A 13,913-nucleotide genomic window follows, 5' to 3' on the forward strand; every position below is an offset into this window, starting at 1 on the left:
AGATTCAACTGATGCACTTCCTGATTTTTATAACGGATTAAAAACATTGTTACTTAAGTTGGTACTCCATGATCACGTTGATGAAATAACTTTTCCTTGATGTTTGTATAAGTAAACGTCATGTGTATGTCTGAATGTAATTATACAGATAGATATTGATTCTGTGCTCACATGCAAAAGGCCTTCAGGTCTCATCCGGACTTGCGTGACAATGACATGAGTTATCAATAACGGACACTAGTGCACACGCAAGCATTAAACTAGAACTATAATGTCAGCAAAGCTTTTTGGGTCATTATTTGCAACATTTTAATAATAGACAAATCCTGTGCATCTACATTTGAGATGGTGGAAATAATAGTTGAACTCTCCACCCTCTATAAATCCTTTTTGATCCGTCCATGTTTAGTTCTCAGAAAAAACGGATTATGATAACAGCTGACATGCCTCTTGTCATACAATGTGAAATATGAAAACACTTGAAACTATCATTTTAATCACTGTTTATTTGAAGGAGAAAGTGCACCATGAGACAAAACCAGTATGAACATTCATTGCCGGGAACATGTGAACTGTTAATTACGTAGTGCTCAATCACTTTGCAACATTTCTGAAAAGCAAGCAACTTTAATTTCTATTGGTTTCGACGTTGCTTTTTAAAGTGACGCATGAACCGGTGGTGTCTGCAGACAATCGTGCGGGTTTCTTAGAGCGGCTGATCTGAGAATGCGGTGTAACTCTTGACACGTCCGAAGATGAAAGGTGCGTACATCTTGTTCAGGTCAAATGTGCTGATAACAGTTTCCCCAGTCAGCCTAAAAAAAAATAAAATAAAAATATTCCTCTAATTCAGTGCGGAAACGTTCAACCCCTTTACAACAAGCCAGCCTCTGTGTTGAGTGTCTTACTTGTAAGTGATGTGGCAGGAATGGTGGATCCACGCCAGCTTACTGAAACTCTGGCGCCCCCCAGAGGACAGAAGGAATCCCACGTGGAAGGTGTGCTCGGCCTCCGGGGCAGGGTTCCGCCTGCAGAACCGATTCTTTTGCATCTCGGATGATTTCTGGCCACAAGTACACACAAAAATGATTTCATTCACAAACATATTACAAAAAATAGGCACAGTTTTGTTTGTTTTTTTTCAAATTAATGCCAACATGAAACATGATTCAAGTACTAGATTCCTTGTTGAACCCGCCCACAAAGTCTTGGAATTACTCTCACCTCCTCCTTTCTCTTGCGGACGACAGCGTAAACTTTGGTTTGGTTGTCTGTCTCCTGGGACAGACGGAAGTGGCCGAACTTGACGGCGTCCATTCTGAAGACGGACGGCAGATGTCACGTGAAATAACGACACTTAGATACTTTGTAATTTCCAACTCAGAGCTCTGTAGACACTTGATTCAAAATTCCTCCCAGGTAATTGCATAAATAAATAAATAAATAAATAAATAAATATATATATATATATATATATATATATATATATATATATATATATATATATATATATATATATATATATATATATATATATATATATATATATATATATATATATACACATATATATACAGACACACATATGTTGCAATAATTGGGGGAGGTGGGGGGCTATTAGGATCAAGATGGCCTCACCTGACATTTTGAGTGCGTAAGCGAGGGACAATAGCGAGAGGATCCTCAGGTGTGGTCAGCATAAGCACGCTGCCATCAGGGAAGAAGCGCAGGTACCTGACAACGCACACACGCCGTATATATTCACCTATTAGTATAGTACGGTATATGTGCGTGTGTCCTAAGTTTACCTGTAGAAGTCGACATGGTGCCAAGGCCGGTAGAAGCCGTCCAGAGATTCTTCTCCTTGACGGATGTACGACGTCCTGCTGATGTAGACACCTGCTCAGAAAATGTGACGACTAAGTTTGGAAGTGGTGAGAAGAAAACAAAACCAAAAAACTATCCAGCAAAGTAATGTCACAGCGCTGTGATACCATCGAAACGGACACGGGGCCTCTGGAGGAACATCTCTCTCCAAGACAGGAAGTGTCCCAGCTTGGTGTAGTTGCGTCCCCAAACTCTTTGACAGGCTGACCGCCAAATCTCAGGATCCCTGACATACACATCAAAACGGAAAGGAAAAGTTGTGCTACACGAGCTCCCTCTAGTGGTATGTGAAAGAATCACTGGATTAACTGTTTAATTGTGATTTCATTTTTTTTTATTTTTAATCCAATACAGTAAATTTACTTTAATTGATTAACCTTTCAGGATTATTTGCTTTTGAACATATATGTGAAAATATAATAATAATAATAATAATAATAAATAAATAATAAATAAAGTCAAGCATCAAAACTATCTGCATTTTGCATTTGTTAGCTGTAGTACAGCATTTGCAATGATGGTCCCAAAACAGCCTTCTTTATTTTACTTTAATGTCTTCTCAACACATAATTACATTATATTAGTGGTTGACAATGACGTCACGTTGTATTTGAGTTATAGTGTTTCACTGTTTTTAATATTATAATCTAGGAGTGCTTAAAGGGTTACTTGACTCACTGAGCCATTTTCAGCAGTAGAAAGTTAATATTTTGTTGATAATTAATGTGGTAACTTCATTATTTTTCATGTACAATTAATACCTTTAAAAAGTAATTTTTCTACTCGCTCTCAACTGATGATGACATCACCTGTGCTGAGGAAGTAGGTAACGACAAATCAAATCAATCAAACCCAGAAAACAGGTGAGACGTGATTGGCCGATACCTACTTCCACAGGTGATGTCATCATCAGTCGACAGCAAAGTAGAAAATTTACTTTTTAACGGTATCAATAGTACATGAAAAATAATGAAGTTATCAAATTAATTCTGGACAAAATATTAGCTTTTCACTGCTGAAAATTGTTTAATGAGTCAAGTGTCCCTTTAAATGTATTGCTAGAATATTACTTAAAAGTGAAGTCAACCAAAAATTTTCTTTACATTATGTTCTATTCGGCCTCACTAGTCCAAACATGAAATTCTAATTAATATTGCATTTGTGGAATATGAATTAAGTAGAAAGAAACAGACTTTTTTTTTTTTAATCCATCTCAGGGGGTGGCCATTTTGCTACTTGTCAACTTCAAATGACATCACAGCTGTACAGGGTTCAAGCAATAAGCAATTACGGCTCACTTGTTTCTGAGTTAGGTCATGTGACATTCACAAGCTGAGTCATGATTGGTCATTACATGAGCAACTGTGATGTCATTTTCAGACAGCCAGTGTTAAAATGGCCACCTTTGGCCGCATAGAACATATTGTAAAGATAAAGAATTAATTTTTTTTCTGTGTTGACTTCCCCTTTAAAACCTGTAACATTAATAATGTTATGATGCTTACAGTTTAGGCCAAAGTACACTTTTAACAAACATGTAATTCAAGTGGCAACCGCCACTGACCTTGCACAAATGTAAAAGCCGCGGCAAACCAAGGACAGCTGCTCCAGGGCTCGCATGTCCAGGTGTCGCGACACCACCCAGCGAAATATGTACATGAGGATCTCCCGTGGCAAGGCTGCGGACATGCGTCAACACAACCACAAAGTGAGCAGAAAGTCACGACAAGAAAATCCATGAAAAGCCTTCTAACCTGATATGTGCACCTGAGACTTTTCCAACTCAGGGGAGCAAATCTTGGGGAAGGAAGTTGCCAAAGTGAGCTTCTGCTCAAAGTAGGCAACCAGATCCTCAATCTCGCCGTCGGCATCCCTCTCCTCCCTGCTATGATACAACATGGGGAATCTGTGTTAGTGAGCACTTCTCCTTTGCCCAGATAATGCTTGGAGGACTTTTTGAAAGAAAACATTTTTCAACAATGTTTTTTTTTTTAGTTAATTTTAAATGAATCAAAACTACGGTCAATACTTTTTAACGTGGTTAAAAAAACAACAGTGCATTATTGCCAAGCATCTTACTAGTTTCCCACAACTTGATCAGTATCAGGGTGGCTGTAATTGATCTTCGATTCAATATCAGGCACAAGCTGCATAGCCAGGCGATAGAACTTGATAGCTGCCAACAACAACAACAGCAAAGTTATAACAGTAGTCAAGGCAACTGACTGACTTCTCAACCACGTCTACAACAACACAGATGAATTCAAATTCACCAAGGATCATGTCAAGTGGAGCGGCGACCGTTTGGAGGATGATCCCGAATCAAAACGTTAACTTTTTCTTGTCCTACCATAAATAATAACTTCAAAACGGACTCACCTTCATAAAAGGCTCCATTCTGTTCTTCCTGAACAGCTCTCAAGTACAGCTCTGCAGCCTGACAGGAGGCATTGTTCAAAATCGGCCCACGCAACATAAAAGTTTTTGTGTCGTACCTCTTCGTCCCGAGCAATTTCTTGCGTCCTCCTCTGACCAGTGGCTCGTAGCAGCCCCCTGTCACGGCTCGGTTTGAGTTCCGACATCCACTTGGCTCGGAAAGCACTGAGCTGCAGCTGCAGTTCATTATATGTTAGGGAAACGCCAATGGCGAACATTAAAAGGCTATGCATTCATATTTTTAACAAAATATTCAACAGTGAAATGAACGCCTTAACCAAGATTTGTCTATGCTGTCAAGGCTATTTTACTAGGGGTGGGAATCTCTGACATGAGGCCGATTCGATATGTATCTCGATACACAGGTTGCGATTCGATTGAAAAACGATTATCTTTCAGAACAGAACGGTTCGATGCGGTTCGATTAAGTTTGGGAACGATACGATTTTCGATTCGATACGATTCATTTCAATATTCAAAACTTATAGTGACATTTGTTGCTTGTAAACATTAATCTTAAAACACCACACATTTTTACAGTATCTACAAATGTGTTTAAAAAAACAACAACAACAAAAATGTCTTCTATATTTTTATATATTGAATCAATTATTTAAATGGACCACAACAAAGGGCTGGGCGATATGACTGAAAAATGTATCAGGTTAAATATTTATTAGTCGTTATTGAGAGTTATAATTGTTTTTTATTTTTTAGTTTTTTTAAAATTCAAAATAAGGATCAGGAAAAAAAGGCTGATAATTCAATTTGAAATATAATTATTTAACCTTTAAAAAGACACCAACACAATTAAACAGAATATGTGCACATTGTGAAGTATTTCAGAAACATAAATTTAAGACATGAAATAAACCTACCGTCCAGCCAAAAGAAATATGAAGCCACCTTATGGAACAATAAATCTATCAAACACATTTTAACCACTTAATATATCCAAAAATATTTCCAAAAGTGCCCTTCCCTTTTTATCAACAATTTTTGTTTTTAACAATATTTGTTTTTCTTTTGCCATCATATTCATTTTTGGTTAATGTATGACATCTTTTTGTTTTTTTTAATCTGAGACAAGATGATGACCACGGAATCACTACTGTTTATGTTTTGTTTTTTTGGGCTGTCGTTCATTTTGCGTTTGATGACGTAATCACGGGCACGTCTCAGTTCTCCTATCTGCTGCTCATGCTAGTTGTATACATTGACAGGGAGCCACAAACTGAGAAATGAGATACTTGCAGTGTGCTTTTAGCTTAGCTGGTGTGTTGGCTGTGGGACATACCTGTGTGGTTTGAATCCATGCATTGGATCGTCACGGGAGTTATTCTTTTTGGCTCGCGTGCAGTACCAACGCCGGCCCGGGACATACAAGTGCACCGAGAGGCTCGATAGCCATGGGAAATACCGAGATGTACGGCACCGGCTTCTGCTAACTGTCTCCACTGTTGCATGTTGTCACTCGTTGTGCGCGCGCGCGCCGTGTCGCGAGCACGGCGTTGACGGAAGGCTCCTCCCCAAGGTGCGTAACGTCTTTGCATTATGTTTACAACATCCGGGGAATGAAGCGTCTCTGAACGCTACTTTGCTAGCGCTCTGTAAACAGGGAAGTAGCTTGAATAGTGATGCTACTGAAATGTAAACAAAACAAGTAGAGCACGGCGCAGAACTCTTGCTATTGTTATGAAAACCATAAAGCCTCACTCGCAACCGATTCACAGCCACGCGATATCCGGTCCACAGCTTTACAAGCGATGTATCTAAGGATTCCCGGCGGATTTTGTATCGGTTGACAAGTCTGCTACCGATACGGCCGTTTAGCTCCCCTTGACGACCGATGGTTCGGTCGAATCGGTTTTTTGTCCCACCCCTATATTTTACCTCAAGATTTGGGTCATCAGAACCCTCATCTTCCTCCTCCAGAGTGCCACCCATGTCCACATTTTCTTCAGCCTAGTAAAAGGGAATAAACATTAGCTAAGCTTTTATCACTGTGACCGATGAGGCTGATAACAGAGCAAAGTTTGACAAACAACAATTTGTCTACTCAGAACCAGTGATTCCCAACCATGATGCCTTTTATCCTGTTTCACTTAATTTATCCGCAAATTATTATTTATTCATTACTACGCCAGTGATGGATGGTTGACAGGCAGAACAATTAGTTACAGTTAACCTGCAACTTGTCACCATTTATACAACAGAATATGGTTGTCTGCAAGTATCCACAAAATATTGATGCATGTTCTATGATTTAACAGGTATCAATTGAGCAGCTAGCCACTGCCACTACTAACAGCAATTCTAACCTTCCTTTGAATAATTTTTCTCCTAACCCCACAAGGAGCCTCGCCTGCCTGTTGGACCTCAAAAGGAATCTTCCATAAATACGCTGCCACGACAGCAGCTATCAGCTGGAGGCTACTACTATATCAGCGTTATTATTACTCCATGAGTTATATTAAAGCGTCCTTGGGTGCCCTGACAGGCGCTAAACAGAGCTTAAGCTTTTATTACAACAATAATCATTATTTTTATTATAACGTGTACCACCTAAAACCGCATGATTGCCAAAGTCATTTTTGAACATTTTCGGAAACAACAATAACAACAAATTAAGGAATAATTAAACTGGCTCGATTCAACTTTTGCGGATTACCATATGGTTGACTGACAATCAACACAGCACTACAAACAATTTTCACCAAGAACACTTTTTGTTGCTATATTGATAATGACGTACTGTTAAGTTTAAGTGTATTGAAATTAAATACTGCAAAATACGTCCCAATGTTTGACAAGTGAACGAGTTAGTCGCCTGTGGACATTAATGGTACTTGCAGACAGGTGACGACAAACCATGATGGCTAAAGTTAGCTAAAGTGCTAACTAGCTGACGTCGATTCTAGGTTGCTAAGGGCTAGCACGCACGGTGACATACCATGACAACTTCGCCGAGAAAGTCGTTTTTAGCGTGCACGTATGTCTTCACAAACGTTCGCTGTGGCGTTTACAGTTCACGGTCGGAGAAACGGACCACGCAACGAACATATTTACGAGCCCGCAAGAACGCAGCCATTTCGATGACAGGTCCGAGCCGAGCTTGGAGAGACTAGTCAAGTAATCCGGAAGTCGGTCACCTGGCTGCCTTATTTGGCTTGTCACTGTTTACATTTGTAGTACGTGTCAGTCTTACAAAATGAAGCCAAGTTGTTGTTGTTTTTTTTAACACATTTTGAAAAAGTAATAAGAATAATAATAAACGTTAATATTCGCAGAAACCTTGGATCAACGTTTATGTCACACTTTTTGCACAACTGTTTTTGCAACCACAGTAATAGATAATCATAGTTAAATTAATAACAGTGTCGTATGAACATTTATATCAACACAATTTTCTATAATGACATTCTCGGGATATGTTTTGAAATTGTCTGGGTAAACAGTGCAATAAAAAACGATTTATTGCTTCACCAGAGAGAAAGAATCACACTCAAAATAGTTCACGGCCATTTACTTCCGCGTATGCCTTATAATTCATTATAGGCATCCCTCATTACGGTGCATTTGCACTCCCCCACCCCCGAGCTTCGCTGTTTTATTATAATGTAATCCCTGCGCCATATTCCAACTTGAAAAAAAAAGTAGGTATTTATCATAACTTTGTCATGTTCGCTATAAATAACGCCTTACTTCCGCCTTCATACTTTCATGTGAACCACATACTGTCCACAATGTACGGAATAAATACGTCCAATAATGTTTTGTCAGCGAATTCAAAACAGAAGAGTCGAACACATGGTGACGAGGAAGGTTATTACTAAATACTGCTTTGTGTCTTTGATGTCTACGACAAGTGTAATTTGTTGTGAAGGCGCTGCGAGCATTTTATTCAAATATCGCGAGATTTGGGTGAATCCTCTGCCAGCGAGATTGGGCCTGGTTTTGATTACATTTATGTTTTGTGGAGAACACAGAAGATGGAAATGCTATTAGCGGTCGTGTAAAGGTGTCATTTTGGTGCAGTCTGTTGCTCATGTTTGACTATGTACTCTTGTGGAATTGAGGCGAGGAAGGTGAGAACTGTTTTGATTTAAATACTGATCATGGGTCTGTACGGTTTTGTTGCATGCTGTAGCGTTATTTTCTGTCCAATAGAACATAGTCAACCACTTATTTGCTTCACAAAAGAAGGACCATTAAATAAAAACGTAACACAAATATCTGAGAAAGCGCTGCAAACATAGTCATAGTGCGGAAATGTGCATAGTGGTGCTACCCCTCTTTTTGCTCGTTTCAAATGGCTCACGTTTAAACATTATCATTACAAATGGGGTGTGTACACGCTTGTTCGCCTATGTTCCGTTATTCTTGGCCAAATGCACATGCAATACACACGCCACATAATTGAAGTATAACCCAAACCAACAGCAACCGATTTAGTCACGTGTGGGCATCTTAATCCTCTTGACGGGGGGGGGCTTAATGCAAGGCTATTATGATGATTTGAACAATGTATTTGTGGTTGTTTCCATTGTAGCTTTGTCTGTTATGCTAGTGTGCAGGGTGGGCCAAAAGTAGGTACTGTACTGTACTGTACTGTACTGTACTGTACTGTACTGTACTTTTGAAATATTAACTTTTATTTGTATTGCAGGTGCCGTGAATAATGGTAAATAATTTGAGCCAAGAACAAAAAAAGTGGATTCTGAAGCAGGATTGGATAGCTATTGAAGGAAGAAAGAAAGAAGGTAGAAAATAGGTTTAAGTGACAGAAGGATGTGAGGATACATAGATTAAAATTGGTGTGAAGGAAGGAAGACAGAAAAGCAGTTTAAAACAAAATAAAGAATGCATGGATCAAAATTAGGTCTGAGGGGGGAAAAAAGTGAAGGTCAGGAAGGAAATGATGCCCGGAAAAACAGTGTGACTGAAGGTCGGAAAAGAAGGAATGCAGAAAATTTTCAGCCAAGTAAGGATTTAAAAAATGCGGATGAGAGAATAATAAGCTTCGCTAAAGGCCGGTGTTCTGGAAATAAACAACAATTTCAAGTAGTAAACAATGATTAAAAAAATTGCAACCATAATACAATGGGGAAACATTTTTTAATGTGTATAGTTACATTAACAATAACAAATCATTTTCTTGTGTTTTGTTTTCACCCCAGCCGGGAGGAGTCAAGCCCATGACACCATGAGTCCTCCAGCTCCAACTTCGGAATTGCGGTGTTGTCACAGGACATTTGGCTGCATTCAGCAGCAGCAGCAGCAGGCAAGCCAGTCTCAGCTCCCCACCCAGTTGACTTCTGCCCCCGGGTGAGGATATGGAAGGACGAGCACAATGAACAGATACAGCACCCTCAAACAGCTCGGGGATGGCACATACGGCTCGGTCATCCTCGGACGCAACCTGGAATCTGGAGAGCTTGTGGCCATTAAGAAGTGAGTGAGCGTGAACGTGTGTCTGCTTTATACTTGACCTGTGGACTGTGTCGCCTAAGTGTAAATTCAACTGGAATAACGCATGGCAACGAGAGCAACAATGAGAGTATCCATGTAACCTGAAGTATATTTTGCATTTAGAATGAAAAGAAAGTTCTACTCGTGGGAAGAATGCGTGAATCTCCGCGAAGTTAAGGTCTGTAACACATTCTGTTGCACAATTACGTTTTTCCATGATTTGCATAACATACATTCACTTCATCAACATATAACCGCACCGCATTTACAAAAGGCAGATTGTGCCTACTTGTACAAATTCATTGAACAAATAATTTTACAACAGCACCATCACGTTAAACACCACTGTCAGCATAAACACTCAGTTTGTTGTCCTTTTCTTTTCACAGCAGCTCTTAAGAGTCAAAGGTGATTCTTGTGTGCTATTGTCAGCTCTTTTCCCCCCCCACCTTGAGCTTACATACCTCTTTTTTTTCATAGAGCTTGAGTAGGAGATATAGCCAGCTTGAAAGTACAGCATGTGAAGACAAAAAAAAAAAAAAGTACAAATCCCAGTTTGGCCTTCTCACTAAAATGTAGCATGATGAAACCTGAATCATCCCTGTGCATCCTGCTTTTTGTTAACAGTTTTACCTTTTTTTATTGCACGTCTGGATGTAATTTTGTGCTAAGAACGTGTCTTTTCATTGCAGTCCTTAAAGAAGCTCAACCACGCTAATGTTATAAAACTGAAGGAGGTCATCAGAGAGAATGACCACTTGTACTTTATCTTTGAGTACATGAAAGAGAATCTGTATCAGCTAATGAAAGACAGGTACAGTATGTATACAGCTTTTCGAACTCCACACTTCTCTACATTTATTTAATTTTCTTTTTCTTGCATCAGGACTCGATTGTTTCCAGAATCTGCTGTTCGAAATATCATGTTTCAGATCCTCCAGGGGCTTGCATTCATTCATAAACACGGTATGTATTACTACTTGCACCTCTGAAGAACCCGCTTGACTCCTGGCATCATGTAACCATATCGTCTGGCATCCCTTTTAGGGTTTTTCCACAGAGACATGAAGCCTGAGAATCTTCTGTGCATGGGCCCAGAGTTGGTGAAGATAGCCGATTTTGGCCTCGCCCGTGAGATAAGATCTCGACCGCCGTACACGGACTACGTGTCAACCAGATGGCAAGTGAATGTTGTTTTGGAGATTTATGCATTACTCACTAACGCATTAGGGTAATTGAAAAAAAAAAAAAAAAAAAAGACAGATGCTACCACTAGGTGGCTCTAATTACCCTCTGGAACCACAGCATGGCCTCTAGTTTATTCACTATTTCACATAAGAGCAATCAAACAGCACACCACCAAACAAAAGTGTCACTTAAAAAAAATAATCAACCAATATATAAGACATTAAGGATGTATTTATTTATTTATGGACAGGTACCGAGCACCAGAGGTCCTCCTCAGATCCATATCGTACAGTTCTCCGATAGATCAGTGGGCGGTGGGCTGCATCATGGCAGAGCTTTACACCCTCAGGCCTTTATTCCCCGGCTCCAGTGAGGTGGACACCATATTCAAGATTTGCCAAGTTTTGGGTACACCAAAGAAGGTAACCTTTTCAGTACGCGAGCAGGACCTACTTTAAGAGTAGCTGAATTGGGATTCAGTTTCAATTTGATCACAAATGTAAGTGTAATATGGATGTCTTCATCTTTTTCATCTAGAACGATTGGTCAGAGGGTTTCCAGCTGGCCAGTGCCATGTACTTCCGATGGCCTCAGTGTGTTCCCAGTAATCTGAAGACACTGATTCCGAATGCCAGTCCTGAAGCCATCCACCTGATGACTGACCTGCTTCAATGGGACCCCAAGAAAAGACCAACTTCTGCACAGGTGAGCTCTGACGGAAACTACTATGAAATTATATTTTTGGCTGGCAGACAAGTATGTCATATTATTATTATTATTGTTATTATTATTGTTGTTGATTTCCTAAATGCATAGTTAATTTTTAAATATTTTATTAAATTACATTTAAATATTTAATTATATTATTATTTTTACAATATTGCTAATATTTTATTAAATTACAATTAAATTGTAATATTATTAGCATTTTTTACTCTATTCTTAATATTTTATTAAATTACATTTAAATTATATTATCGTTTTTGTTTTTACTCTATTATTAATATTTTAATATTAACATTTTATTAAATTACATTTCAATTAACAATTTATTTATTTATTATTATTAGTCCGATGATTCAAAAAAGCAAAAATCTAAACTTGCACAATATTGTGCGCAGGCACTCAGGTACTCGTACTTCCACGTGGGCCAGGCTCTGGGCACCCCTCAGCAGATCCTGGAGCAGGGCAGACCCCAGCCTCACCCGTTGCCCCCGCAGCCACCTTTGTTACAGCCCCAACAGACTCCACAGCAACAAGCCTTACATCTGAGGCCAGTGCCTCCCTCTCAGCCGCCACCGCCGCACAACCAACACTGCACCCCTTCCAGGCCTGTGCAGCAGCTCCAGCCCTCCCCCGTCCCAGCCCCGCCAGCGGCATACCAACGCCACGTGGAGCTGGTTCGAGAACAGCAACCGAAGCACCTTCTCAAGCAGGAACCCAGAGAAGGAACACCACAGACGCATCTACCTTACATTCTTGACAAGAGCAAGGTGAGGCCCTCCGCAGTCACACTTCAGACCCAGACTCTGTATTTTCTCTAAAAAATGTTTCTATTCACAGACGAGGCAGGAAAGTGAGAACGCAAACCCGCTGAGCTATCAGATGAAAGCGAAGGGAGGGCGTCGCCGCTGGGGTCACGGCACAGGGCACCTTAAAGGGGACGAGTGGGACGACTACGAAGACACTGAATTGACGCCATCAAGTGTTTTGGGGAAAAGCAACTTCTCCAAAGAGAAGTCGAGGCAGGCAGAGGAGCCACTTAGAAGGTGAGACAATCGATTCACAAAGTCATGGGGATACATTCCCAAATTGGTGTCCTCCTGTATTTCAGATATAGCGACATTCTGGACTTCAGTCGCCCCAACGACAAAGACGAAGCACCTTTAAACCTGAACAAGGCGTCGGGCTACCAGGAAGCATCGAGGACTGCATCTGCCAAACAACACTACCTGAGGCAGTCTCGATATTTACCAGGTAAGTTTATAAATGCTAAGCCATTAATGATATTTCTATAGTTCTGTTCGTTAATCTTTTATCTATGTAGGTATCAGCACAAAGAAAAATGTATCCATAAACATAAATAAAGACATGTCCGGAATAGGGGTGGGAATCTCTGACATGAGGCCGATTCGATATGTATCTCGATACACAGGTTGCGATTCGATTGAAAAACGATTATCTTTCAGAACAGAACGGTTCGATGCGGTTCGATTAAGTTTGGGAACGATACGATTTTCGATTCGATACGATTCATTTCAATATTCAAAACTTATAGTGACATTTGTTGCTTGTAAACATTAATCTTAAAACACCACACATTTTTACAGTATCTACAAATGTGTTTAAAAAAACAACAACAACAAAAATGTCTTCTATATTTTTATATATTGAATCAATTATTTAAATGGACCACAACAAAGGGCTGGGCGATATGACTGAAAAATGTATCAGGTTAAATATTTATTAGTCGTTATTGAGAGTTATAATTGTTTTTTATTTTTTAGTTTTTTTAAAATTCAAAATAAGGATCAGGAAAAAAAGGCTGATAATTCAATTTGAAATATAATTATTTAACCTTTAAAAAGACACCAACACAATTAAACAGAATATGTGCACATTGTGAAGTATTTCAGAAACATAAATTTAAGACATGAAATAAACCTACCGTCCAGCCAAAAGAAATATGAAGCCACCTTATGGAACAATAAATCTATCAAACACATTTTAACCACTTAATATATCCAAAAATATTTCCAAAAGTGCCCTTCCCTTTTTATCAACAATTTTTGTTTTTAACAATATTTGTTTTTCTTTTGCCATCATATTCATTTTTGGTTAATGTATGACATCTTTTTGTTTTTTTTAATCTGAGACAAGATGATGACCACGGAATCACTACTGTTTATGTTTTGTTTTTTTGGGCTGTC

General features: G+C 39.3%; 3 protein-coding genes across 5 annotated transcripts in view; 1 reads left to right on the forward strand and 2 right to left on the reverse strand.

The window, feature by feature from the left end:
* Positions 1-486: 486 nt before the first annotated feature.
* Positions 487-7,471, reverse strand: fbxo9 (F-box protein 9). Its single transcript, XM_077494738.1, has 13 exons — positions 7,277-7,471; positions 6,217-6,288; positions 4,383-4,499; positions 4,267-4,324; positions 3,967-4,063; positions 3,642-3,772; positions 3,452-3,566; positions 1,995-2,113; positions 1,809-1,899; positions 1,639-1,734; positions 1,225-1,318; positions 909-1,063; positions 487-815 (listed from the first exon to the last, which is right to left on the reverse strand). The coding sequence occupies exons 1-13, from the start codon at positions 7,277-7,279 to the stop codon at positions 707-709; spliced, it is 1,257 nt and encodes a 418-aa protein (XP_077350864.1). The 5' UTR covers positions 7,280-7,471; the 3' UTR covers positions 487-706.
* A 751-nt stretch (positions 7,472-8,222) lies between these two features.
* The window catches only part of LOC144000880 (serine/threonine-protein kinase ICK-like), a 7,706-nt gene continuing 2,015 nt past the window's right edge, over positions 8,223-13,913 (forward strand). The window contains exons 1-12 of one of the 3 annotated variants that reach the window (XM_077494624.1): positions 8,223-8,411; positions 9,504-9,777; positions 9,919-9,973; positions 10,488-10,609; positions 10,682-10,761; positions 10,843-10,975; positions 11,234-11,405; positions 11,521-11,688; positions 12,105-12,476; positions 12,547-12,752; positions 12,818-12,960; positions 13,031-13,076. In XM_077494624.1, the coding sequence (XP_077350750.1) occupies positions 9,677-9,777; positions 9,919-9,973; positions 10,488-10,609; positions 10,682-10,761; positions 10,843-10,975; positions 11,234-11,405; positions 11,521-11,688; positions 12,105-12,476; positions 12,547-12,752; positions 12,818-12,960; positions 13,031-13,076 (1,598 nt within the window). In that variant the 5' untranslated portion in view covers positions 8,223-8,411; positions 9,504-9,676. Of the gene's footprint in view, positions 8,412-9,503; positions 9,778-9,918; positions 9,974-10,184; positions 10,204-10,487; positions 10,610-10,681; positions 10,762-10,842; positions 10,976-11,233; positions 11,406-11,520; positions 11,689-12,104; positions 12,477-12,546; positions 12,753-12,817; positions 12,961-13,030; positions 13,077-13,913 lie in introns of those variants that run through there. The other 2 variants (XM_077494626.1, XM_077494625.1) reach the window with 2 other exon arrangements.
* The window catches only part of tmem14a (transmembrane protein 14A), a 16,295-nt gene continuing 11,804 nt past the window's right edge, over positions 9,423-13,913 (reverse strand). The window contains exon 7 of the mRNA XM_077494630.1: positions 9,423-13,913. This exon is cut by the window's right edge and continues 2,552 nt beyond it. The gene's annotated coding sequence lies outside the window, so the exon portion shown is untranslated.

Source organism: Festucalex cinctus, chromosome 14 (genome assembly GCF_051991245.1).
Source record: "Festucalex cinctus isolate MCC-2025b chromosome 14, RoL_Fcin_1.0, whole genome shotgun sequence".
In the NCBI taxonomy this organism is placed as follows: Eukaryota; Metazoa; Chordata; class Actinopteri; order Syngnathiformes; family Syngnathidae; genus Festucalex; species Festucalex cinctus.